Source organism: Emys orbicularis, chromosome 4 (genome assembly GCF_028017835.1).
Source record: "Emys orbicularis isolate rEmyOrb1 chromosome 4, rEmyOrb1.hap1, whole genome shotgun sequence".
Lineage (NCBI taxonomy): Eukaryota > Metazoa > Chordata > Testudines > Emydidae > Emys > Emys orbicularis.
Window position 1 is genome coordinate 145,004,248 of NC_088686.1, and position 26,360 is coordinate 145,030,607.

A 26,360-nucleotide genomic window follows, 5' to 3' on the forward strand; every position below is an offset into this window, starting at 1 on the left:
CTGATCCCTGGGGCGAACCAATAACTCAGGGCTCAGCGCAGCCTCTTCTCCACTTCCCATGACGCCAGCACTTGCTCCCTGGACAGCGCCTGGGTGCAAAGAACTGACAAGCCCCGCCCCTTTTGAACGCGCCCCGCCCCGTCCACTCCTGGCCACGCCCCCTGCTCCCCGCCCCCTTTCCTCGCTGTCCCAGAACTCCGGCCCCCGACTGTGCCGGCAGAGCCGGAGCGAGGAGCTGTCGCGCCCCTGAGACTCCGCTGCCGGCCCCGCCATGGTCTCGGCTCCGCGCTGCCGGCCCGGCGCCCGGGGGCTCCTGACGCTGCTGCTGCCGCTGCCCCTGCCCGGGGCTCGCGGTGAGTCGCGGCGGCCCCAGCAGCGGGCGGTGCCCCGGGCTGCGCGGGGCCGGCGGGCGGGGACCTGCTGCTGCCCCGCACTGGCTGCGCGGGGTGCGGAGTAGGGGGTAGCGAGCCCCGCCCGAGGCGGCACCGCCCGACTGGCTGCCGGGCGCAGGGGCTCGGCCCGGCCAGTCGGGGCCCTGGGGAGCGAGCGGCTGCGGGACAGCCCGGGCCGGGTGACAGGTGTGAGCGGGCAGGGCAGCGGGCTTGGCCCCACGGCCCGTCGGGGCGGGTGTTTCCGCTGCCAGAGACCCGCTGTGTTTCCGCTACAGGAGACAGAACAGGGCCATTATAGAGTGACCCATCGCCTGTCCTCCAGTGCCTGGCAGGCAGAGGTTTAAGGACACCCAGAGCATGTGGTTGCGCCCCTGACCATCTTGGCTAATAGCCATTGATGGATCTGCCCTCCATGAACTTAACTAATTCTCTTTTGAGCTCAGTTATACTTTTGACCTTCACAACATCATGTTCACTGATGTTAAGGGAAGGGAGGGAGGGATGTGGGGCACTAGTTGAAGGGATTGGTGGGATCAGAGGAGGACTTTTGAGATTGGGGGAGACCAGAGCTTGTTCACATTTGATTCTAGTGAGCTGGCTACGTGTCAGGGGATCCCCTTTTGTGAATGGCACTCCAGGCATATTGACTAGGCCAAACATTATCCATCTCTAAAACTGAACTATAATCCTCATTGTTGTGTGCAGAAATAGATTGTTTATGGTTCAAAGAGTTAATTGATGGTGTGGCTACAAGGGCAGTACACTTAATGCATGTGGACATCTCGCACTGTGCAGTCTCAGAAATATTAAGGAAAATGAAATGAGTAAAATTAGTTACATTTTTTCCTGTTTGTCTTAGCGATGTTGTTCAGTGGTACTTTCACTTGTGTGTTAGGAGGCAGAGCTTTGACATATTTGTAGGAGAGAGAAGGAGCAAATCTGGGATTGGGCCTCTTTTCTTTTAGCCTGTTTTGTCAGATACTAACCCTGTAAAAGTCACTCTAGTCATCTTACGGCATCTGATGTTTTTCCATTAGTGGCCGGGCTGTTTATCTGATGTTCAGAACAGTCAGATGAGTGAACTGATCTTTCCTTTTGCAGAATTCCTTTTTCTACAGTGTCTATGCTGAAAACAATCCCAGGCACCCCGGACAAAAACCCCAAATAAAACTGGTGATTGTAAGGGGGAGAAATATCCATTCTCGCTCTGAGCACAGGATTCATGGTGGTCAAAAGAAGCTTTTGTTTAAGGACTAATTTCTCCAGCTCGAGTTGGCCACTAGTTGGCCCACTTGGAGTGTGGGTGGGAGCTGGAGAGTTGCTTAGGCTGGAGCTCGTCATGCAGTGGGGACTCAGCTACTCGGTGCTGCTAATCCAATCGCTCTCTGCACCTCCACCGTTATTGTGCAGCGTGGTCGCTCTCGCTCGCCTAATTCCTGTTTAGAGAACTTGACCTAGCACAGCAGTGAAGATGTTGCTAGTTTAAACCCCTGGCTGTGGGAAGCTTGTCTGTTCTCATAGACTACTAGAGAGAGGTAGGGATAGCTCAGTGGTTTGAGCATTGGCCTGCTAAACCTAGGGTTGTGAGTTCAATCCTCGAGGGGGCCACTTAGGAATCTAGGGCAAAAATCAGTACTTGGTCCTGCTAGTGAAGGCAGAGGGCTGGACTCAATCACCTTTCAAGGTCCCTTCCAGCTCTAGGAGATAGGTATGTCTCCATATATTATATTATTATTAAAACCTGAGGAACCCCCCACAACAGGGCTCAGCTTGCCTGTGGCAGGGCCCTGTAGCATCTAAGGCATGTCAGGATCCTTTTCAACGAAGGCAGCTGTGTGAAATTATTTAAAATAAATCTCTCTCCCGTTAAAATGAGAGTCTGTTCTTATGTTTTTCTGATAGGTCTGTGTGGGGCCCTGCCAAGGCTCAGTCGTGCCGTCCCCCGTGATACTAGTCGCACAGAGGGCTTCCCTGTCGGCACAGAAGTGACATACAGGTGCCGTGATCGCTTTGTTAAAATCCCTGGAAAGTCAGACACTGTCGTTTGCCTTTCAAACTCAGAATGATCAACCATTGGAGAGTTCTGTAATGGTAAGTATTTTATTTTCTCTGGAACAAATTTGCTCAGGCCACCCTTCGCTGATGGAAATGTCAGACTTTCCCCCACTGAATAGGTCTACTCAAAAGTAGCTTTAATAACTAGGTTCAAGTTCTTGCTGGTTCAGTGACAATATACAATTAACCTGCTTATTCATGGATCTTGTTGCAAAGCAAACTGGGAACATCGATCAGTGAGAGGATTTGTGCTTGATTCAGGAATGTGCAGTTTAGATGGACAGGAATGGGAAGTAATTTTCTATTTGAGTTTTGACTGCCCAGAATTAGGTGGGGATGCTTTCATCCTTGGGATGCTCATACAGATTTGCTACACCACCAGGCAAATATGAAATAAAGCTGTTTTGAAAATGATTTACCTGAATAGTACCACTTATATTACAAAATTGCATAAATGTCTTGGCCAATGGGAGCTGGTGGCGCGGTGCCTGCGGGAGAGAGTCGCGCGGAGCCAATTGCGCGCCTCTGCCTAGGAGCTGGACCTGCTGCTGGCCACTTCCAGGGTGCAGAACGGTTCGCGGTGCCAGGACAGGCAGGAAGCCTGCCTTAGCACCACCGCTGCACTGCTGACGGGGAGCCGCCTCAGCTCCCCAATCCCCTGCCAGGCATGAGCAGCTGAGAGGAGGATGATTTTGTTCAATCAGTGGTGACTGAGACTTGGAGAAGGAAAGATTTGCGAGGGAACACAAGCTCTGTTTTTGCCATGTGCAGTTTAAGCTACTGGCAGGGAATCCAAACAGGAGTTTTGTGAGTTGTCAATATAACGATCGCATCCAAAGCGGTCAGAGCAGATAGGATCCCAAACACAGGGTGCACAAGGAAAAGAGGGTGGGCCAAGGAGAGAATCCTGGCAGATTCTCGCTGATGGGGCGGGGATGGGGGAGAGTTGGAGGATCCAGCAAACTAGACCTGAAAGTACGAAATGGAAGAGTCAGGAGAAAAACCGTGAGAGGATGGAGTGACAAAAGCCAGTAGATGATGGGATTAAAAGAAATAGAAATGTTTGATGGTGTCCAAGGCACTAAGAGGTCAAGGAGAATGGGGTGGGGTAGAGGCCCTGGGAATTGTGTGAGACTTCAATAAAGTGGAGAAGATGAACACAGACTAGAGAGGGACACAAGGTTAGAGTTGAAGAAGACAACCGTGCTGTGGTTGTAAACTGAATGTTCAGTTAGAATTGGAGATGAGGAGCAGGGAGAAAATCTGTCTCTCTCTTTCTACATGCTTTAATCTACTAATTCCTTTCTCTCTCTTAGCTCCTTCCTTTTCTTTTTTACTCCTTAGTTCATATCACCCGCTGCTTGGAGCAGCACCCAGTTAACTTTGTCCAAGTTGTTTGCGTCTCTTCCTTAAAAATAATTTTAAAAAAAAACTCCCTTCCCCTACATATTTTGTAAAGTATCCTGCTCTAATGCTCATATGCAGTTCTGTGGCTGTACTGTAATAGCTGCTGCTGCCTCTAAATAGGGTTACCAGATAGCAATCGTGAAAAAACGGTACAGGGGATGGGAGGGTAATAGGCGCCTATATAAGAAAAAGTCCCAAAAAATAGGACTGTCCCTTTAAAAATGGGACATCTGGTCACCCTACCTCTAAATCATAAACTTTTCGGTCAGGGTATCTTCACTTACGTTACAGAGCTGTGTTTCTGTTTTTTAAAAATATATGTGTGTGTGTTTATATATAAATAGAAAGCTAAAAGTACAATTTTTATGCCTACATATTTTAGACCCTGTGTCTTCTTTTTTTTGCTAGATGGCTGTGGTGCCATACCAAGATTGAAATCTGCTGTCTTAAGTAAGGAAGATGAGAGGAGGAATTACAGTCCTCCTGGGACCACTGTGAGTTATGTCTGTCATCCAGGATATGAGAGGACCGAACTGAGACCTGTCATTACTTGCCTTGAGAATTTCACATGGTCAGAAGCCCCTGAGTTCTGTAGAGGTGGGTGTCTTTTTTGTCACTTTTCTCTCTCTATTGAGCGAGTGGCCCTCTGTGAGCAGATAGGAGTGTTTTGTGTTAAGCAGCTGGTTCACATTTCAGCACCGGCTTGTCAATGTTAGTTTGAAAACCCTTTTTGTCAGGTTTTGATTTTAAATTTGAATTCAGCTTTAAATGTAGAGAGAAAGCAAAGTGAGTACTATTGAACGTTAGACAGCGCTTGCAGTAGCTAAGCTTTTCATTGTGTTCGTTGTGCTTCCCAGCAGCAACGACTCATTCAGCAAACAGTTCAACCAAACGGACTCACCGGATTAAAAAATAAATGCAATATTTAATAACTATATGTATGTTCAAATATCAAAATACATAAAACTTAAATGACAAATGGTCTGCATTGCGAAGAATACCATAAGTGTTGGCAAAGCTTCCTATATTGAGTCTGTATCTGTTGTATTCCGTTCAAAACCTACATTAATACAGGGTGAGAGGAAGGAGCCAACTGAGTGATCACCCTTAACCGCAGCTCCTTGCATGTATGTGTTATATTCTGTTTGACAAACCTAGGCTATATCTTAATACTGATGTGAATTTCTTGTGCAGTGTTAGACTCAAGTAGTCTGGCATGCCTGATTAGCAAAATACTTGATGTATATAACAGGCCATATATTTTTATGTGCAAAAATCCTTGTCCACATCAAGGACAGAGATATTTTCCCATATACTCATTAGTGCTGTTTGTAGCTTTCTGTGTGGCTCCCTGAATGCAGCAGGTCTCTTCTGTTTGGCATGTGGACGTGGTGAATGGCTGATGGTGTGTTCTGTCTGGTAATAAGTGCCTGGCACCAGAGGAAGCATCACAAATAACTCCCTGTACCAGGAAGGAGGAGTCTCTGCCATTGAAGTTGACAAAGTGATAGAATTCAACACTTAATATGGACAATAAGAATATCCACAGTTAAGTAGGAAAAAACCCCAGAGAGGAGAGTGAACTAACTGCACTGCTAGTCTGCCATTGCCATAGTCCAGGGGTGGCCAAACTTACTGACTCTTGGAGCCGCATACAACAATCTTCAGAAGTTCAAGAGCTGGAGGCACCTGCTGGGGCTCGGGGCCTCACCCTGCTCCTGCTGAAGCCCTGAGACCCGCCGCCCTGCTGGGCAGAAGCCCCCAGCCCACCTCCCTGCTCCAAGGCAGAGGTCCCAACCTCCCCCACACCCAAGTCTGGTGAGCTGCACTTTCACTGTAAAAGGGCCACAGTTTGGTCACACCGGCCATAGTCTCTTCTAAGTCTGTTAGAGTTTTTTGCATCAAGATAACACGCTAACACTGATCTTGTTCTGTGCTAGGGAAATCGTGTGGTGTTCCAAAAGGACCAGCACATGGCAGAGCTGTTGATATAACAAATGACCTGTATGGTGCAAGAGTAAACATCATTTGTGATGAAGGGTGAGTGTTGGGCAGCCGGTGCTGATTAATTCACAGAGCTTAGTTTGGTGAACAGTGGAAAATTAATAATAGAAATTCCGATCTAATTGAAAAACCTAATCTGAGCGTGTTACAGATCTGCTGTCCTGGCTTCAGGGCCCTATTGAAAAAGTATAATCTTCAATCTGAATTTGGCCAAGTGTGAATCATGATCCCTCAGTCCTCCAGCTGAAAGATTAAGTTGGGAGGAAGCAGGTGCAGCTACGGTATCATGGGGTGTGCTTCAGTTTCTTCAAGCTACTGTTGGAAAAAACTACCATAATATATGATTGGGTTTTAGTTTCATTGGATTGTGCAGGTACTTTCTTGGAATCAGAGTAATTGAACAGGGAAGCACATGTCATGAGCATGGATGCTTTCGTTTTAATTAATATATCATTTTGTTTTTCACTGTATCACCCATTTCGGTGGTATGTGCAGGCAACAAGGATTAGATTCCCTGTGCTGGGATCAGGATGATTGGGAGGGGCTGGTTATGGAATAAATTGCCTATGGAAGTTGTGGAATCTCTGTCGTAATTTTTTAAGAGCAGGTTAGACAAACACCTGTCAGGGATGGTCTAGATAATACTTAGTCCTGCGTGAGTGCAGGGGACTGGACTAGAAAACCTCTCGAGATTCCTTCCAGTCCTATGATTCTGTGTCTTCAAACCCCACAGAGATTGGGAGACAAAGAGAATGCCTTTTCCTGTAGCTGAGCCATCAGCCTATTTCTCAGGTGATGTAATAACAACTAGCTGTTATCAGATATCAAATCACTTTACAAAGGAGGGCAGTATTGTTTACCCCATTTTATAGATGGGGAAACTGAAGCCCAGAGGGGAAGTGACTTCCCAAGGTCACCCACAGGCCAGAGGCAGAAATGAGAATGGAATCCAAGTTTCCTGAGTCCCAGTCCAGCGGTTTTTCCTCTAGGCAATACTGCATCTGAGTTGCACCCACAAGAATGACCAAGCTATTGTTGTGATACTTCACATTGTCCTATGCAGAAGTGTACAGGAGCTGCACACCTTGGAATTGTGTCCGCCAACGAAAGCTTTGGGTTTAAATGGGCTGATTAGGTTTGGACATTGAGATGTTCAGGATTTGAAAGAGTGGCAGCAGTGGGACAGCCCTTGGGCAGCTGTCTTCTCCCCCTGTTGTTGCTGTCAGCACAAGTGGCCTTTTGGTCTAGCTAAGTGGGTCTTGGGTGTGGACTGTTGCCAACTCTTTGGTAGAAGAGCAGAGTTAAAATAGGAAGAGGAATGATGGCAATAAGCAGGCTGAGCTACTGACTTCCCGAGTGACAGAGACACCCCTTTTAGTACTTTGCTCCCCATTTATCTGGGACAGTAATCCAAGGTGTAGAATGCCAACAGCACACATCCCGAGCACTGTTCTGCAGATTGGAATGAGGGAGGTGTGACACAGCCTCCTACTCTGCAAATCCAAACCTCTTTGACATACAAACACTCTGAGAAGATTAACAGTCTGAAAACTTACTGATTTCCTTAGTGTTTTTCAAATTCTGGAACTTATTTAGGGACTTCTTCCACCTTCTGGAGATGTAAGAAATAAGAAGCATTAAAAATGTGGAGAAGAGAGACTTACTTGTTTCCCTTTGCTAAGGCTTAACAAAGATATTGTCCAGAAATTCCCAAGTATCTAGCTAGGACAGACTTTAAGGGGAAGGATTTCATCTGTTAACATGGTCTCTGCAATCTTATACCCACCTATTTGCTTGTTCTACATTGACTTTAACTACTCAGCATTCCTTGATCCTACTTACAGCAGGAATGTCCCTACAGGGTCATTTACTGGCAGAAAGAACTTTTCCAAAGTTCTGGACTATTACAGGAGTAATTAGAGAGTTAGGTAAGAAACTTTTTCGCTTTTCTCTAGGTTCAGATTATGTGGGCGGACTTTCATCCAATGTTTGCTGAAGGGAGATCAAGTTGAATGGAGTCAACTTCCAACTTGTCAAGGTCATGCTATTTTTGTGGCTTTAAGAAGAACTCATGATTGGAGCTGTTGCAGAGTAACTGTTACAGAGCTTCCATGTGTGTTTATATTCACTCGATTTAGATTATGCTGATCATATAGATATTTTTGGGAGGGGGAGACATGATGAAAGTGTAGGAGGGTCCATTGTGTTGCTGGTGCCTTCTGTAGAAGCCACACTTCAAACAAACAAAAAATCCACAGCCCTCTCTATCCCTTGGGCTTGCTGTCTGGTGTATAGATTCCAACCCAACTAACCACCTAATCACAATTGAACCCTGAACACGGGGATGGTGGGGTTGAATTAGATTCTCATTCCTCACCAAATAATCTCTGCTGCTTTTGAACTCTTTCATCCAACTTTTTTTTATTTAGTGTAATTCCTCCCTGTTAACTATTCTGCTCCCTTCTCCTCAAAAACTTCTTCCCAATTTATTTGCTTTAACTGTTTTGTCCTTTTGGACACTACCTGGGATGGATCTGTCAACCAGGCTATCGCCATCTGGTCTAGAACCAGCTGCAGTTAGAAGGAAAGTTCTAATTTAAGCTTTCAGCTGCTGGAAAATTGTAGAAGCACAACTATTGTCTTTCAAGGATGTCAATCAAAGAGTCTCAGCTCCTTATATATAATGTGGGGGAGGGATGTGTTCTGATAAGGCTGTTATCCAGGATTTGTTCAATGCAGCCAAAAATCTTCTAGCTGAACGGATGTTGGGAGTAGAGAAAAGTTTGAAAGCAGAAAGTCTTGTAAATCTAAGGAAGGTAATGCCTCACATTCTGTTAAAACACAGTACTAATTACACTGAGATGATTAATTCCCCCCCACCTTTTTTTGGGAGGAATTGTAAACAAATGTTTACTTAATCCTTACAATTCACCTCTAACTGAAATGTGCATTAATATTCATGATGCCATTCTCTTTTCCTGCAGCAATTACTTGTTCTCCTCCTCCTAATATTGCCAATGGGATGCACAATGGTAGTCACCTGGAAAGCCTTGACTATAACTCATCGATAACTTACAAATGTGACCATAATTTCTCACTTACTGGAGAGGCCTCCATTCACTGTACAACTAGAGATAACATCAATGGAGTCTGGAATGGGTCTGCCCCTGAATGCAAAGGTGACTGTCTGTTTTTATCTTCCTCTTGTTCTACTTTCTCCCAACAGAAAAAACAATACTTTGATTGCTAGGTAAACCCATAAACATAAGGAAATTCAGTTTGGCATTAGTCATCTAAAGATATAACTTGTGGGAAACCTGGTTGCTGTTGGAAACATAATCCTTAAAAAATGGCTGTCGCTTCACGTACACACAAGGAGGAAAAAATAAGATCTCATGGGTAACCTTAATTCTGTGATTTCCTAATTTCTGAGTGCTTTACAATTTTAATAACTTGTTTTTGCTGTGGGTTTTATGTAACTTCTGGGCTTTTTAAAACGAAAAAAGAAGTCTATGTGAAACTAATGTTCCATCCTCCACTTCCATGTGTCATTGAGGTTTGACTCTTGGGCCTAAGATACTGCAGGATAGACCTCTGTCAAGTTAAAGAACTAATTATAATAGCTGGAAGCAGCAGTAAATTGTTATATGGACCAACCACTATAGGAGGATGCACAACACACTAAAACAATGGATTATATATGCACGAATAACCTCGGTTAGGCTAAGTGGATGAGTTTTGGATCTGCCATATTAGAGATCTGGGTTCTCTTCCTAGCTTGTGTAACTTTCATTCAGGGAGGATGGGTGGCTCAGTGATAACTTGGGTTTTGAAGGGCACAGGATTGTTAACACCAGTCAGTAGAAATAAGGAGAGTTGAACTCATCATCTCCTGATTCCCAACACAGTGCACCTTCTCCGAGGCCAAAGGATATGTTGATGTGAGGGATGGAGATGCACAGTTCTGAGTATGCACATGGCAACACCTTGCAGCAAATGCTCAGTGAGAACAGCATGTTCAGGGGGTTTAGAAGTCCCTCTAGGAAGTTTTGATGAGTAAAACTGAAGAGAAATGACAGATTTTGGCAGTTTGTAACTCATGGTGATAGCAAGAGGCACCACGTTGAGCCTTTCACGGCCCTGCTGCAAACCACAGAACTGTTAGCGTTCTTAAAAAATAAATAAATAAATAAATAAAGTGGTAGGCAGCTCAATGTAGGGGTTGCTATGGGCTTCTCCTAGAATATAGGAATGGGATCCCAGCAGCAGTCTGCAGGGTAGCTCAGGTGATAGTATATGAGCTCTCACTGTGACAACATGTCATTTTAATTTCTATAATTCTGCTATTCACAGATGCAAATAGGATGATGCTCACTTAGTGCTTGCCTAAAAACTTGACAAAGAGCTTGTTGTTAATTAGCACACTCCATGCTCTACTGGTTTTCCACCTCTCTCATTGTTCCTGCACCATTTCTTTTGGTTATCAAAGCCTTTTGGTGGGTCCTTCTCCCCCTTCCACTTTCCAAAGGATTCCCACAGTGCTCTGACCTTGGCCCATTCCTCTGATTCCTCTCAAAAGGAGAGTGACGTGGCCAATACTGTGGGTAAGGAATATTATTGTCTGGGCTGATTGATGGCAGCTCTAATGAGAGGGAAGGGGGAAGGGACCTCCTTTTTGTTGTGTGGTTCTAAAGCGTTTAGCACAGTGGGGTCCTTTGTCATGACTTGAGCCCTCATGCGCTATTGCGACACAACTAACAACACTATTGACTGCAGGAGGCGGAGGCGTATGAAAATCTGCTATTGCTCTATGCATCCAAGCACTGATCATTTCAGTGGAACAAATTCTGTTTCTTATGTGTGGATTTTCCTGGGCCAAAGACAGTTAGTCTCCAAATCCATATGGTTATCCCAAGGATGAGAATTCAGGAGTAGATAATTTACAGCTGAGAGAATTAGCTCTTGGAATGATGATCGGGGTAATGCACCTAATGTGTGTGGATCTTCTGCTTTGTGCAGACTTGAAGGAAAATTAGATACAATGAAGTGGGTAAAACACTGGGAGGGAGTTGACTCTAGCAGTTATCCATCCTCACATATAGTTCCTTGAAGAGAAGGACAGAAACCTTGAATGTGATCCAGTATTCTATGGGAAAGCAGTACTGGGGGATGGCGGTACTGGAGGGCCAGTGGGGGCTAGCGCCTCTGCAGTGGAAATATTGTGGGGCTGATCTATGTCCCCTCCCCCCCGCCAAGACAATACTTCCTCAGTGCCTGGGCAGAGTGTGAAATAGGGAAGCCCGGGCTTTGCTCTTCCTGTGTCCCAGCTCCTGGGCACTGGGGAGAGGATGTACCTGGAGGCAGGGAATGGAACTGGGCTGGGTGAAGCCACGTCATTGTGAGGGGGGCCGGCATTTCCTCTCAGGAACAGGAGACTGGGAGCTGGGTGAGCGGTTGCTCAGGGTGCCCAGGGTAGGGAAGCAGGACCAGGGACACTGTCCTGACCATTTCCTTAGCCTGCCATGCCAAGGTGAGTGCCTGCCCTGCTGCCCAGGCTCTCTCTGGGAATGTCTACACAGGAATAAAAAGCCTGGTGGCAGGCCTGGGTCAGCTGACTGGGGCTCACAGGGCTCAGGCTCCGGAGCTGAAAAATTGCTGTGTAGATGTTTGGGCTCGGACTGGAGCCCGAGCTCTGGGGCCCTGCGAAGGGGGAAGGTCCTAGGTCCCTCCAAGCCTGAGTCAGCTGACAAGGGCCCACCACGGCCATGCTAGAAGCCCTTTACCCCTGTGTAGACGAACCCTCTGAGCCTTGGACTCCTTAGTGCATCTTCCTTGCCCAAACCTCAGCCCCCCAGCTTTTCAAGTCAAGCTTCTGCTACTTTTGAGCCAGTGTGGAGAGCAGAGGTCAGGTGTGATGTGTCCCAGTAGCCTTCCGTAGTCCCCTATTAAGAGTGAAGGAGAAAATCGTATGTTGTTCTTTGGGTGAAAAATAAATATATAAACCCAGAAAGATTATAAGCAAATACAAGATTTCATCTATAAGGCGGCAGCATTGCATGCGCTAGTTCCTCAGATGGATGATATGGCGCTCTGAGTGTGTAGTTACAGTACACGGTGCTTTAAAACAGGTATGTGAACTAAAGTAATTGCTTAATTGCATTTAGTATATATCACGAAGAGCTTAACTGTGTTTAGTATCTATCATAAAGAAGCTCACGTGGACTTCATAAGGACTATGCAGTATTTTACACAGCATTCACATGGTCCATTGTTAAATAAGAATATTCAATGTGACTAGACACTGAAGAAACTAATATCCTGCTTTAAAAATGTTGTTTATGTAAATCTACGTAGGTGCCATTCCTGGTGCAGAGCGGAACTTCTAGAGGAATGTTCCAGCTCAGCTTTGTTTTACAGTGGGGAGAAGAGCAGATTCATGGATAGCCTAGTTCTCCGTTAGTTAGCTTGTGTAATTCTCAACACTTATCAGTCACTTTTGTTGTTGTTTGCCCCTTGCAGTTACTACCTCTGCTGACTAACCCTAGTCCTGTGACATCCACAATGCATGTTTTCTCCTGCTTTTTCTAAGGTTTTGCCACTAAGAAAAATATGCTATAACCTCTGCTTTAACCTGAAATGAGTTAAAATGTTTTTTTTCTATGCAGTTACACATAATATATTTGTTCCTGACAATACTGAAAATCCAACCAATGAAAAGTTTAGTCTAAATGAATACTTTGAAGTCTAAAGAAAGATGTGTGTAAGACTGAAGTATATAACTATTTTGATTTTAATTGTTTGTCTTCCTTTTGCAGGATACATGACTGATGCTGGCTGATGGCTCTGGTTTACACATTAACAGACACTGGAAGAAAATCATGGGAAAGTTAGCAGATAAGTGTCAGACATTTGTACTGAAATTTCTGTAGTGAAAATAGATCCCTCTCAAGTAACTGCTGTTACTTTTGCTACAACTTCTTTCCTCTGTTGAGCTGGACTTGTAGTAGGAATCCACTGCATTTGAGTAAAGCAGAAAGACCAGAGAGATCATTGCTCTTGCCCTTGAAAATGGCTTCTGAAGCAAGCAAGGCAGTTGGCAGCATCAAAATTACTTGCTCTTCTGAACATGCAGCTGGTTGCTTATTTGGTCTCTCCCCAGTGCTAAACATTTCCCCTTAAAGAACGTAGTCACCATCAGAGCGGGGCAAGGTTTGGATTGTGAGTTGTGGCTGTAACTGCAGACAGCAAGAGAGCCTCTTCAGATCCCTACTTACAAGCTCCCATCATGGAGTGTGTATGACTCTTTAAACACAAATGTAAAGATGACAGACACCAGGTGGAATGTCATAGATTCTTCATAAAAACATCCATCCTGGGTCAGACCAATGGTCCATTTAGCCAGGTGCTTCAAAGGGAATGAGCAGAACAGGGCAGTTATCGAGTGATCCATCATCCCCTGTCAGCCAGTCCTAGCTTCTGGCAATCCGAGACTAGGGACACTCAGAGCATGGGGTTGTATCCCTGGCCATCTTGGCTATCGATCTTGGCTATCACATTTGTTTCCTTGCAGTCCACTAACACTTTCTTATAAGAAGTAAGCAGTAAAGATCAAAAGTGTCCTCCTGAGAAGTTTCTCCAGTGGTTTACTGCCTACATTATCTTTATATGTTAGTTGTCAAAAACTGTCTTTGTAGATCTTAAAATAAGCTTTTTTATGTTCAGGAAATGTCTCACACGGCTGCTGAGAGGAGGTGTTTATAATCAAACACTTTGTCATCTGTCTTAGAAGATTTAAAGATTTAAAATGTTATTTGCACCTTTTTTGTGACCGCAAGCTGCATTGAGTTTTCTTTAGCAATAAGAAGAAATCTTTTCCACTGTGGCGGGGCTAGTGCCCCACTCCCATGTGAGAGGGGACTAGAGTACGCCAGAGAGGCTGCGCAGGCTGGCAGCCAATCAGGAAAGGGCTTACTGAGGGCCAATCAGGGATGAGATTGGGGACAGCCAATCAGGGCTCAGCTTGGCCCTATATAAGGGCTGCCCAGAAGTGCAGCAGGGAGTCTGTCCTAGGCCTTTGAGAGGGGAAGGTCTGTCTCCAGAGCTGGGAGACTAGCACCTGGGACAGCGCAGTGCTGGGCAGGCCCAGGGGAGCAGAAGGTAACTCCAGCCTGGTGTCTGTCAGGCTGCAGGCCCTTAGGGGAAGGGCCTAGCCGGTGCGAGGGGCCGAAGGGGAATCGGCCCAGGGACGTGGACAGACTGAGGGAGAGAAGGAGGGCAGGACAGCTGCCACTAGAGGGTCCCTGGGTTGGGACCCAGAGTAGTGGGTGGGCCTGGGTTCCCCCCTTTGCAGTACACCCAGCCATCGGCTGTAGGGAGTGGCCATCAAAGACTACGCCAGATCCCTGATAAGAGGGATTAGACTTTAGGGTGTGTGGTTGGACATGGTGGCTGGGGCGTAGAGAGACTGCGTATGAACCCCCCCCCCCTTGGAAGGGGGTGTGGATGGACTAAGGGGCACTGCCGGAGGGCAGTGGTCCAGAAGAGGACGCTGAGAGTTGTGAGCAATGCGGGTTCAGATGCCAACCGAGGGCTAGATGATGGATGGGACACCACCAGGAGGGGGCGCTCCACTGGACAGAGCTAATTCCCGGAGACATCCATCAGGGGGCGCCAGGTGGTGAGTCCCAACCCTGTCACATCCGCTAATGAAGAAACTATAATTGAAGATATCTGTGTTATTTACAATGTCTTATTTGGAATAGGTCTTTCTTAAATAAAAGAGATACTGAATAAAGACTCCAGCATCCTGATATTTTTTCCATACCTGTTAATAGAAACTGTCACATCACTTTTAAATAGTTAATGATGAGATCTAGCCCTGTGCCCTCCTCTAATCGCTAGCTGGTTACAGAACAGAAAAGTTCTCTCCTTTCCTCTTGCAGATAAGTGTCTTTACTAGTGTGGAGGGATTTTCGTAACGTGTCAGAAGTTGACTCAGTTCTGTTTAGCCAGACTCCCGTGGGATCACTGTCAGAGGATGGAGATCCCCACTGCTCAGAGCTCAGATCAGTGCTATGGCATTAACTACAGCTGCAGTCCTTCCCCCACCCTCACTTCCCATTAGGGTGTGAACTGGCCAGGCGCGATGCCACAGAGCTACTTCTGCAGAAGATCCTGGCATTCATAACACAGGTTTTGTCAGAGGCAGCTCTCCCCCTAGAGCAGGGGAGACATTAATGAAGGAATATACATGCTCCCCACCCTGGTTCCCTCTGCATCCCCACCTATTCCCCTAGCCCTCACACAACATCCCTGCTCCCGACAGGGATCCCCACATAATGGGGCAGACCAGGGGCCCATCCGTGTATTTGTTTTAAACAACTAAATTTTGGTCCTGTGCACTAGACTGCAGCTAGGAGGAGTTCAGTGAACTAAGATGAATTACTCTCCTGCTTCCAGATGTTTCTTTGCTATGCAGTGGCAAAAACAAATGAAGATTGGAACTTTGAAAACCGTCCCAAACCTTTTTCTAGATAGGGGGAAAGAGCCTTGCAGGCTGCCCCAGTGGTCAATAAATTAAGGCCATTATGGTCCAAGTATCTCTTTTATATGATTGCTTTGGAATATTATTTTTATGTGAAAGGCCATAGATACAAATTTAAGGAGAGGGATAGGCAGAGATTGTAAAAAAAGGGTTTGAGTCATTTCCCTTGAGTAAGGTGCTGCTCCTTTGGGGTATTTAAGTAGTTACAAAATACCCCCACTTTCTGTCACAGATGAAACCTTCCCATGCAGGTTCCACAGGAAAAGCTGGCAAAAGGAAGGGGGTGAAGAAAGCTCGTGTGCTTAAAGCACAGGACTAAGAGTCAGAAGCTATGTGGGTTCTGTTTTGAGCTGTTTTTGTCTCTCCCACAGATTCTTTGTACTGCCTCGGGTAAGTCACATGGGCCAGAATACACAAAAGGAATTAGGTGCCCAAGGCCCTGCTGTACATGCCTAAGTCGTGGTTTCAGCATCTGTGATGCCCAAACCATTCCACCTAACCCTCAGAAGGAGGAGAAGGTGGTGGTGCCAGTGCCCCCCTTATCACTTTTAGCTCCGTTTTCCACTCTAGGTATGTACTTCAATAGTCATAGAGCCAGAGAGACTCTGTAGTCGGGTGGAGCAGATGGCCATCTGGGTGGTGAGAGATACTAGCTCCAGTCACTCTCATTATTGTTTCCCCACAGTGCAGCAGCTTCAAGTGGATAGACCGAGGGAGCCCCCATCAGAATATCTCAGTCAGTGGTTACAGCACTCTGCTGAGAGACATAGGAGACCTGTGTTCAAATCCTTTCTCCCCCTGTGCCGGATTGGGGAATTGAACCTGGGTCTCTCCACATCGCAGGAGCTCACTATGGGGCTAAATGTTATCAGGTGGGTGCAGCTAATGCCACCTCCAGCCATTTTACACAGAGTGAGGCAGGCACCTAACTCATTCCGGTAAGAAAGTGCAGTTGCCTGACTCCAGAGGAGGAGTCCCCGAAGCTGTGTGAGAGGGGTGGGGCTGAGGGGCCATTTCTCCTCAACATCGCCCATTGGCCAGCTGAGGTGGCTCCCTGCTTTGCGCGCTGGCTTTGGTGGATCGCAGTCTAAGGCGCCTGTCGCCCTCTATTCCTTTGATAGAACCTGAGGTGCCGAACTCGGGCTTTGTGGATCACAGCGATTTTCAAGGGGCCTAAACGTTTCCAGGTGCTCAGCATCGCAATGCCGAACTCCTTTTGTGCATCCAGGTCCTACCCTTTCTGGGGCTCCAGTTCCTCATCTCGAACATGGGGATAAACCTTTCTCTCTCTCTCTCCGGAGCCTGGGAGGATAAATCCATGTCTGCAGCTGCAACAGGCGTTAGACCAGTGCCTGTATGGATGGTGTAAGCTGCAGTGAGGGGATAGCTGCAGGGTCAGCCCTGCAGACATGTAGCGCACCTCTCCCGGCCTGCCACCCCTGCAAACACAAAGGGAAACGGATAATTATGCTCATGTTAGTGAATGAACCCGCAGCCCCCCGGTTCAGGCAGCACCTGTTGCCCGGACAGCGCCCGAGCGCCCGGCAGGGACACAGCCCCCCAAGCAGCCTTCAGACCCCGCCCCCCCCCGCTGCTGGCCCCGCCCCCGCTGGCTCACCTGGCGGCAGATGCCGGGGCCGGTTGCTGAGTCAGACCCCGCGGCAGCGACAGGTGCCCGCTGCCCCAGCCCGGCACCTGGGGCGGCTCCCGCCCCTCTGCGAGCCTCGAGCCCCCGGGAGCGCTTCTGCCTGGGAGGCTAAACTCTGCCCCGCTGGTGAGAGTGTTAATGGCCAGGGCGGGGGGCTGGGGTGTCTCCTGTCTGTGGCTGGAGACAGGCGGGGGTGGGGGGGAGAAAAAAACACTTGGAACAGCAGAGAAATAATCTGCACCCTCAGCCTTTGCAGGTGGGGGAATCTTCTGTCTCCTCGGATCTGTGAGCACTACTGAGCTCAGAGTGGGGTAGGGGGTGACTTGCTGTTGGGAGAGCTAGTGGTGTCAGGAAGCAATTTAAATCCACCGCGGGGATCCTTAGGAGCTCAGCCCAGAAGTTACTGACTCCGCACATCCAAGCTGCATCTCTGGCTGTTAGCTGTGCTTTGTGAGGTTCTGGCTGCTTGTCTCACCTGTACTCTGCAGCATCACATCGCAACACACCCGCACACCCAGGCAGTCTCTCTAATTGCAGAGACTGAGTTGATTTTGACCCGCAGCCTCTGACTTCTCATCACGGCTGCTTTCCTGTGCTGTCCTGGATGAAGGTAGGCAATGTGATCTTTTCTATGTGCCCATCTACCACTAGAGGCCACTCTTTAACAGTCATTTTGTGCACTACCTACCCCACTCTTCTGGGTCCAATCCTGTCACCCTTACTCAGATTGAGTAATACTTCACTCCACAAGCAGCCCCATGTGCTAATTTTTCTACGCCTCTGAAGTGTAAGAAGTAAATGTGATTAAATAGAGGGATCAATCTCTAGCTCATTTCACTTTGCTGTTTCTGATAAAAATTTTAACTGTTACCTTTCCTGACTGATCATTTGCTGCTATCTGTGATATCAATGGAATATACTGAATGTGTTTGATATTGATGTATACTTGTATGACCTGGGCTGAATATTGGTAGTATAAACATCACTAATTAAGCAAACCTAGGGTCCAGAATGGCAGCAAGGTGGATTTTTTGTCAGCTGTTTGCTCAGTGTTGTACATGATGTAAATCGAGAGTCTGTCCCAGCCCCAAAGAGCTTTCATATCTCTCGGGTATTTATTCAGCATTCATCACAGTGGCATCTAACCACTGGGTCAAGGGTCAGAAGCAGGCTGGAACAGAATAGATGGGGAAGGAAGTGAAGGAAGTGACCTGTTCATTGCTATTGAAATGTTACATGGCCAGCCCTGGAGAGGGAAGTTCTTTATTCTCAGCACAAGTACAGCAAGGGTAGCAGCACTGTCAGCTTCCCTGCGCTGCCCCTGGCAACATGTCCTAAATCCTGCCCTGTAGGGACTACCTTCGATGAGATGGGAGCTCCATGTCCATGGCCCATTCAGCCCCTGGTTACTGCTGGGACTACCAGCTGTGGGTTTTGTGTTTTGCAAATTGAAACTTCCCCTAGAACTACACAAGAGTTACTGGAATTAATGTTGCTATTTTAACATCTGCAGGGTAGTTCTATGATGAAGCTCTCGCTAGTCCCTGCTATATTTCAAGTAAAATAAGCCATTAGAAATGCATAGATAAGCTATTTCCCATTTGTAATACACTAAGCATCATGTTTCAATGCTGATAACAAATGAGTTCATACTTCCTGTTGTGCCAGTTCTGAGAAACTGAGTTTGAGAACATTGCATCGCTTTCTGAACCAGACACATGACACTTGCAGAGAAACTTTCAACCATCAGTAACTGGGTCTGTTTGAGCTCATATAGGCGGGGACAGTTTCCTGTTTGTGTGTGTGTATGTCAGCGGGTTGTGGTCTGCAAAGCATCTGTTACCATGGAAGAATGTTTTATTTCAGGCAGTGTGGTTTGTTGTAGTCCTATCCAGAAAATGACAGGTTTGAATGGGGGGAATCTCAGGAAAACTCATTTCCAGGTACTTTGCTTGAGGGCTGGCTATTGTCTTAAGTATTGTGAAACATGAAGGAGAAGCAGAGATTCAAACACTCCCTAGGATTCATTTGTGCAAATCGTAACCTTGTACTCTAACTATGCAAAACTCGTTATGTACATAGCTCATTGCGTGGAGATGACTTAGAGCCACGCTTAGTGGTTCAGGGCCAGTGATAACTCTCACCAACTAAACTTTCTGGTTGGTGGTAGGAGGTTTGTAATTGATGTCAGTCGGTGCCTACTTTAGAGGCCTCTGGGTTTTCCATCTCACTGGGAGAGTAATAACATGGACATTTTGTTCTGATTTTTTTTTTTTTTTTTTAAGTAATTCACATGCTATAGGTGAGCCTGTGAATTGTATCAGCATATGCTGAGCAATGCAAATTTGGAGGGGGGGCTCCCCAGCCCCACCACCTTAAAAATCTGAGTGTCTCACACCAAGCAGGAGGTTTGCCACTGACGTTAAGGGGAGCAGGATTGAAATGATTAGTTACTAAGTACCACAACTCCCATCGCCATCTATGGAAATGCAGCTGCTGATCATCTCTCAGCATCTGCCCCTTCATGGGCATTTATTTGTCACTATCTAATTAATGGCTCTATTATTCCTTGGATTTCTCTTCCAAAGGCCCAATCCTGCAGTCCTTCCTCACAAAAGTTGTCATTTATAGAAGTCACTAGGATGATTCATGTGAGTAAGGGCAGCAGGATTGGGTCCCAGTTCTTGATTTTGTGTCTAATTAGCACCTGAAATGAGTTTGGAAGGTTATACTGTGTACTCTATGAAAGTGCATTCATCATCTTACAAACTTGCCCTGTGATTGTATAATCACAGTCTGGTGGAGATAAGACTGTTGTCCTGATCTGTTCGGCTAACAGAAGTTTTGATTATTGGTGCACATATGTGTAGCGTGGTAAGAGTATGTGTCAGGCCATTTACGGGGAATGCAGCTGCTGATCATCTCTCAGCATCTGCCCCTTCATGGGCATTTATTTGTCACTATCTAATTAATGGCTCTATTATTCCTTGGCTTTTCTTTTCCAAAGGCCCAATCCTGAAGTCATGGGTATTTTTGCTATTGACTTCAATGGGCACATGATCAGACTTATTTCTCTAGTAAGCAAAGCACTTCAGGTGCCAAACTGAGCTGTATTTTTAACAAGTTGAGTAGGCTGCTACATGCTCTCCCATGGTTGTCAAGGGGAGTTACATTTAGCCCCTGTGGACTATGCTGCAAATGTCCCGTCATTTGTGTCTTTGATTAAATTTCCTCAGGGTTAAACTAGATGGCTACATATTTATTTGCTTCCCGCTTTTCCATCGAATAGAGAACTTGCTTTTACAGTGCTGAATCTCTCGCTAGTCCGAGGGCTGAATGTGGTACAAAGAATGGTTGTTTAATGAGACTGATCACTTTTAATTGTGCCACCTTTCATCTATTACATTCTAACCAGGGTTGTGCCAAAGTGTTCAAAATTACCTGGGCAGTCTGACGCTTAAAACAAATGTGCCGCAAAACACCATTGTTTATCAACGCTTATCCCTCTGTGTAATGTCTAAGGGGCACTGTTATGCACATGATCAGTTGTGGGGTTTTTTTTTTTTTTTTAAATAAAAATACTTCTGTTTGGAAATAACTACAAAGTGAAGAGACTAATGGGAAGCTAAGTGGCTTCTGAGAAGGACAAGTGGGAAGCTGGACATGAGATAAGGCTAAATTCAGAATAGAAATAAGGTGTAAATATTTAACTGGTCCACTGGTTATTTACCCTCAATCTACTTATGGATGTGGCAGATTCTCCATCACCTAACATTTTTTCAATATCAAGACTGGACATCTTTCTTAAGCGATGCTGTAGCTCAAATAGAAGTTATGTGCTTGATGCAAATGTTTTGGATGAGGTTCTGTAGCCTGTGTTAGAAGTGACGCTGAATGGTCAGAATGGTCCTTTTTGACTTTAAAACCTAAACTCTCTTTCCCAGAAAGACACAAAGTCAAGGAGATGGATAGAAACTGATTTACTCAAAGCCTTTATTGACGTTTTCCCTTGAGTTAAAGCACTGTTCCTTTTATTGAGTTATTTAAATAATTAGTTAATTTGAAACCTGTATCTCCTAGGAGACGGACATACAGATTCCCCAAAGAGAAGGATGACGCAAGATAGACCCCTGGAGTGCCGTGGGGAGAAGGATGGCTTTGTGATTCAGGCGATGAGTGTTTCTTACCACTCTGCTGTCAGTTCTCCAACAGACTCACCATGTGGACTTGAGTAAGTCTGAATCTTTCTGTGCCTCAGTTTCTAACCTGGATATAAGACCAACGTACCTGCCTTCTGTGGAGGTGCAGGGATAAGTCTATTAATGTTTGTGTTGCGTTTCAATGGGCACCGGCAATGAACCCAACCCCACTGCGGGTTATAAACTGCTTTCCTGGGAATAGTCAGTTTTCCTGAGTAGTATTTGTTGCAGGGCCAGCAAGGGAAAGTGCACCTGAGACTCATCTATAACCATAGAAATCCCCCTCTCTAGGTTGGGTTTGATCTGAATGGACACTCATCTGACAAAGGTCTGTACAGGCACCTTTCTGCCATGCAGTTAACTCAAAACAACCAAACCAGATGTATAAACCATGTAGCCTGGTAGCTCAAATGCTTTCCTAGAGCTCCTTGCCCTGGTTTTGGTCAGCACAGCCACCTTCTCTCTCTCTCTCTCTCCCCTCTTTGAAGCCTGGTGTATCCATTGCTGCCTTCCACTCTAGAGGTGTCGACATGTCATTAGAATTCTTAATGTTCTATATGGTAATGGTGTGTACGTTTAATATAATTTCTAAAGCATGTTAAGGTCCCTCATGAAGAAAGGTGCTACATGTGACAAGAGTTTGTCTTTCTGCTATGAAAAAGAGACTTTCACTCTGAATTCTTTTTACTGGCTAGATGTGTTTCCTGAAATCATCATACCACCTTCCTTTCAAATTAAATCCTGTAATAGGATTTAACTCTACATGCTATTAGTTGAGTGATTTCTTGAAGCCTTTACAATAGCAGAGGAATTCTTCTGTTTGCCTAGAAATTACTACTACACTGAAATTATAGCTAAAATTATATCAGGGATGCATTTATTCTCCATTTCTTTTTGAATTGTACCTGGAAGCCTTGCAAAAATACACACATACAAATATATAGAATTTTCAGATTACCCAAACAATTATTTTTTGAATATCTTATGGTGCTGCAATTTTGTTTCCCTCTAAATATCATTTTTAATGCTCATTGTAGCTAATTCTCCCATGGTTAGTAGGTCAAATAATTGGCCAGTGCTTGATCACAGGGTTTTTCTTTCAACAAGTATTTTGCTTCCTCAACTGATGTGTTTTGGCTTATGTTTTGCAATATAATTAGTAATAGTGGTAACAGTCTGTAGTCTCTACACTGCACTCAGTGTCTGGTGAAAATCTGACCTACAGGTTGTGACGGGTTCGGTCATAGAGACCCCCTTGGGACTGTCACCTGATGTCCTGAAACTACCTCTGAGCCCGTCTTCCATGACAACTTGGGTCTCCAGAACCCTGTCTTGTTGAGCCAGACATGCAAGCCTGCTGCAACACAGACCCAGGGTCTGACCCATGCCACCAAAGCTGCAAACTTAACTGAAAACACCTCAGCAAGTACTCCTGTCTCCAGCACCCAGCTCCCAATGGGATCCAAACCCCAAATAAATCCCTTCTATTCTGTATAAAGCTGATACAGGGTAAACTCATAAACTGTCTGCCCTCTATAACACTGATACAGAGCGATGCACAACTGTTTGCTCCCCCAGGTATTAATCACTTACTCTGGGTTAATTAATAAACAAAAGTGATTTTATTAAGTATAAAAAGTAGGATTTAAGTGGTTTAAAGTAAGAACAGAACAAAGTAAGTTAACAAGCAAAATAAAACAAAACACGCAAGTCTAAGCATAATCCATTAAGAAACTGAATACAGGTGAATCTCACCTGCAGAGATGTTCCAATAAGCTTCTTTCACAGACTAGACTCCTTCCTAGTCTGGGCCCAATCCTTTCCCTGGGTACAGACCTTGTTAGTTCCAGCAGGCATCTTAGGTGAAAAGCAGGGGATTTCACATGACTGGGAGCCCCCTTTGTTCTGTTCCACCCCCTTTTATAGCTTTGGCACAAGGCGGTAATCTTTTGTCTCTCTGGCCACCCACCCCTCCTTCAAAATGGAAAAGCACCAAGTTTAAGATGGATTTCACTTGCAGGTGACATGATCACATGTCACTGTAAGACCTTATTCTCCAGTCTTTCAGGGCTGGCCTGCAGTACCCAGGAAGGTTTGCGAGAAAACAGAGCTATTCACAACCAATTGTCCCAGTTAATGGGAGCCATCAAGATTCCAAGCCACCATTAATGGCCCACACTTTGCATAGTTACAATAGGACTTCAAAGTAATACTTCATATTTCTAGCTTCAGATACAAGAATGATACATTCATACAAATAGGATGAACATACTCAGTAGATTATAAGCTTTGTAATGATATCTTACAAAAGACCTTTTGCATACAGCATATTCCAGTTACATTATATTTACACGCATAAGCATATTTCCATAAAACATATGGAGTGCAACGTCACACAGGTATTGCTGCATTTACTAATGTGTGTGCTAGTTAGAGCACCTCACATCAAATTTTACAACTAGATTTAGTTGAGATGTCCAGCTAATGATACCACAACCAAGAAAGAAGTGTTTAAATAGTGGTTCATTCCTATGGCTGGCCCTAGGTGTTTCGTTTTCTGATCCCCTGCAAATGGATGAGCAAAAAGCAAAGTGAGAGCAAAATTAAAGGGTGCACACAACCCAGATGTTGATTTGCATATGCTGGAAACTGGCACCCAGGGCAACTGGCCTCCTCACCCATCCCTAGGTGTAATTGCACTACAGCTTGGTCCAAAGTTTGACTGGTCTATCTATTTCCATTAGATGGGTGAGGTTTTAGCAGAATAGTTACACTGGTAAAAGCTCTAATATGGATGCAGTTAGAGTGGTATAACTTATTCCCTTGCCCATACGAGATTTACTATACCGCTATAAGCACCTTTGTACTGACATAACTGAGTCCTGTAGTGTGGACTATCTATGCTGATATAGTTAAATTGTAATATAGACAATCGCTGAGAGTCTGATCCTGAATGCCCTCAATGCCTATGGAATTCCAAGTTCCCTAATAAAGCTAACTAGAAATATAAAGAAAAAGTATCAACTATCTGGTGCTCAAAATGACTGATTGGTGAATGTTTTCTGCATGGAATTCTCTTTCATGAACTTGGCTGTGTTATTTTAAGACCCAGGACAGGAATGTGTGAGAGGGGAGGGAGCGGACTGTGTACGTACCTTTGTGGAAAGCTAAAAGCTACTTTGGCACCTCAATGTACGTTTTCTCTTGGATGATGTAGAACATTGGTTTTCAACCAGGGGTATGCAGAAGTCTTCCAGGAGGTACATCAACTCATCTAGATATTTGCCTAATTTTACAACAGGCTACATAAAAAGCATTAGCGAAGTTGGTACAAACTAAAATTTCATACAGACAATGACTTTTTAATATATCTCTGTATACTATACAGTGATATGTAAATAAATAAAATATTTATATTCTAATCGATTTAGTTTACAATTATATGGTAAAAAGGAGGAAGTCAGCAATTTTTCAGTAAGAGTGTGCTGTGACACTTACATTTTTATGTCTGATTTTGTAAGCCAGTAGTTAAGTGAGGTGAAACTTGGGGGTATGTAAGACAAAATCAGACTCCTGAAAGGGGTATAGTAGTCTGGCAAGGTTGAGAGCCACTAATGTAGAAGGTGAGTGTTCAGAGGTGGAAAAGAAATGCCTTGTCATGACCACTAACAGTTCAAACCTTCACTGACAGGAAGTGCTGCGACTGAAAGATTACGAGCAAGATTCAGTGCTACCGCGCACAGGAGGCGTGGCACACAAGGCGCTGACCGGGACGTCGGGGCTTTAAGACCCCTTTATACCTCTCCGATTCCGGGCTCTGCGGGCCTGTGCAGCCTCCTGTGTACGTTAGAGCACTACGCACCCACACAGGTCCCACCTGTTCCTGGAATAGTCACAACCCCACAGAACCCTCAGCAGCTTTCCCACGGCCACTGCCAATGGGTTTCCCTGTAGCCAAGAATTCCAAAGTATGAAGTGCTCTGGCCACTTCTCTTCATGCCTTTGGCAGTACCCTACACCAGGGGCTGCATGAGAGGCAGCTTTCGGGCAGTATATGCCAGCATATGCTTTCCCTGCACTGGGGGAATTCCCCTGGGGACAACACCACTCCCTTTGCAGCCCCTATACGCTGCAGGAGTGGCACAAAGCAATCTGGAATCTGGCCTAATATGTCCAGCCTTACCCGTTATATGTCAAGAGACAGATTCTGATTACGTTTACACTGGTGTAAAGCCGGTGATAACTCCAGTGAAATCTATGGAATAACCCCATTGTTACACTCCTGAAGAGGAGATCACCATCTGAATCTAAGCAAGGAGGGTGAGGTCTATAATTAATAGCAGAATTCAGGGACTCCAAAGCTTTTGTTCATCAGGTCATTATGCTAGTTGGCACCTGATCATGCTGCTAGACATGGTAGAATGGAGATCAGGTATGTAGTTCAAAAAGGGGTTCTGTTTGTGTTGCACTTGCTTTCATTTTTGTCCCCTTAACATGTGCCTGGCCTGATCTGTTTTACTCAGCTTACCTCTGGGGGACCATCTGGGCTGGGCAAAGGAGTTTCCAAGCAGGATAAAACATGTTGTCATAGACTCTTTCATCGGAACAGACCCAGTGCTGCTACCCAAAGGTACAGTTGCCAGTTACATATTTGTCTTGGTGGAGCTCAGTAGATCTGTGTTCACTTGGCCATTTGAAAGGAAATGGAAAAGGAAGGAGGTGAAGAGGAACATAGGAAGGCTGCTTTAGACCACAGAGATGCAAAGGGGAGGTGGTTGTGTCCTAAGGGAACAGAGCCAAGGAGGAATCAAAAGCTATAATCCTTCCCAGTATGAGGCAAAACCCCTCACTTCCCAATAGTGTTCAGTATCTGGCCACCTTCTCATATTCTGTAGTAGGGCTGATGAGCTTGACCCACTAGCCTGCAGGAGCTTTAGGGCATCTTGGTGTCTTGGGATCCCACAGGAGAAGGAGTAGAGGAATATACGTTGTTACACAATGAGGTTGGCTTTAGTATATGTCTAGTAAAAATTAATCCTGTTAACTATTCAACAAATAGTATAATAATATAACAAATAACTATTTGTTATTTGTGAATTTGCCCTTGTAAA

At 45.5% G+C, this 26,360-nt stretch overlaps 1 protein-coding gene across 1 annotated transcript in view; it reads left to right on the forward strand.

The window, feature by feature from the left end:
• The first annotated feature begins 224 nt into the window (after positions 1–224).
• LOC135877066 (complement receptor type 1-like) overlaps positions 225–26,360 on the forward strand; it is a 128,664-nt gene continuing 102,528 nt past the window's right edge. Inside the window, 6 exon segments of the mRNA XM_065402415.1 lie at positions 225–353; positions 2,295–2,483; positions 4,263–4,451; positions 5,795–5,894; positions 7,814–7,896; positions 8,843–9,037. Coding sequence (XP_065258487.1) covers positions 272–353; positions 2,295–2,483; positions 4,263–4,451; positions 5,795–5,894; positions 7,814–7,896; positions 8,843–9,037 — 838 coding nt within the window. The 5' untranslated portion in view covers positions 225–271.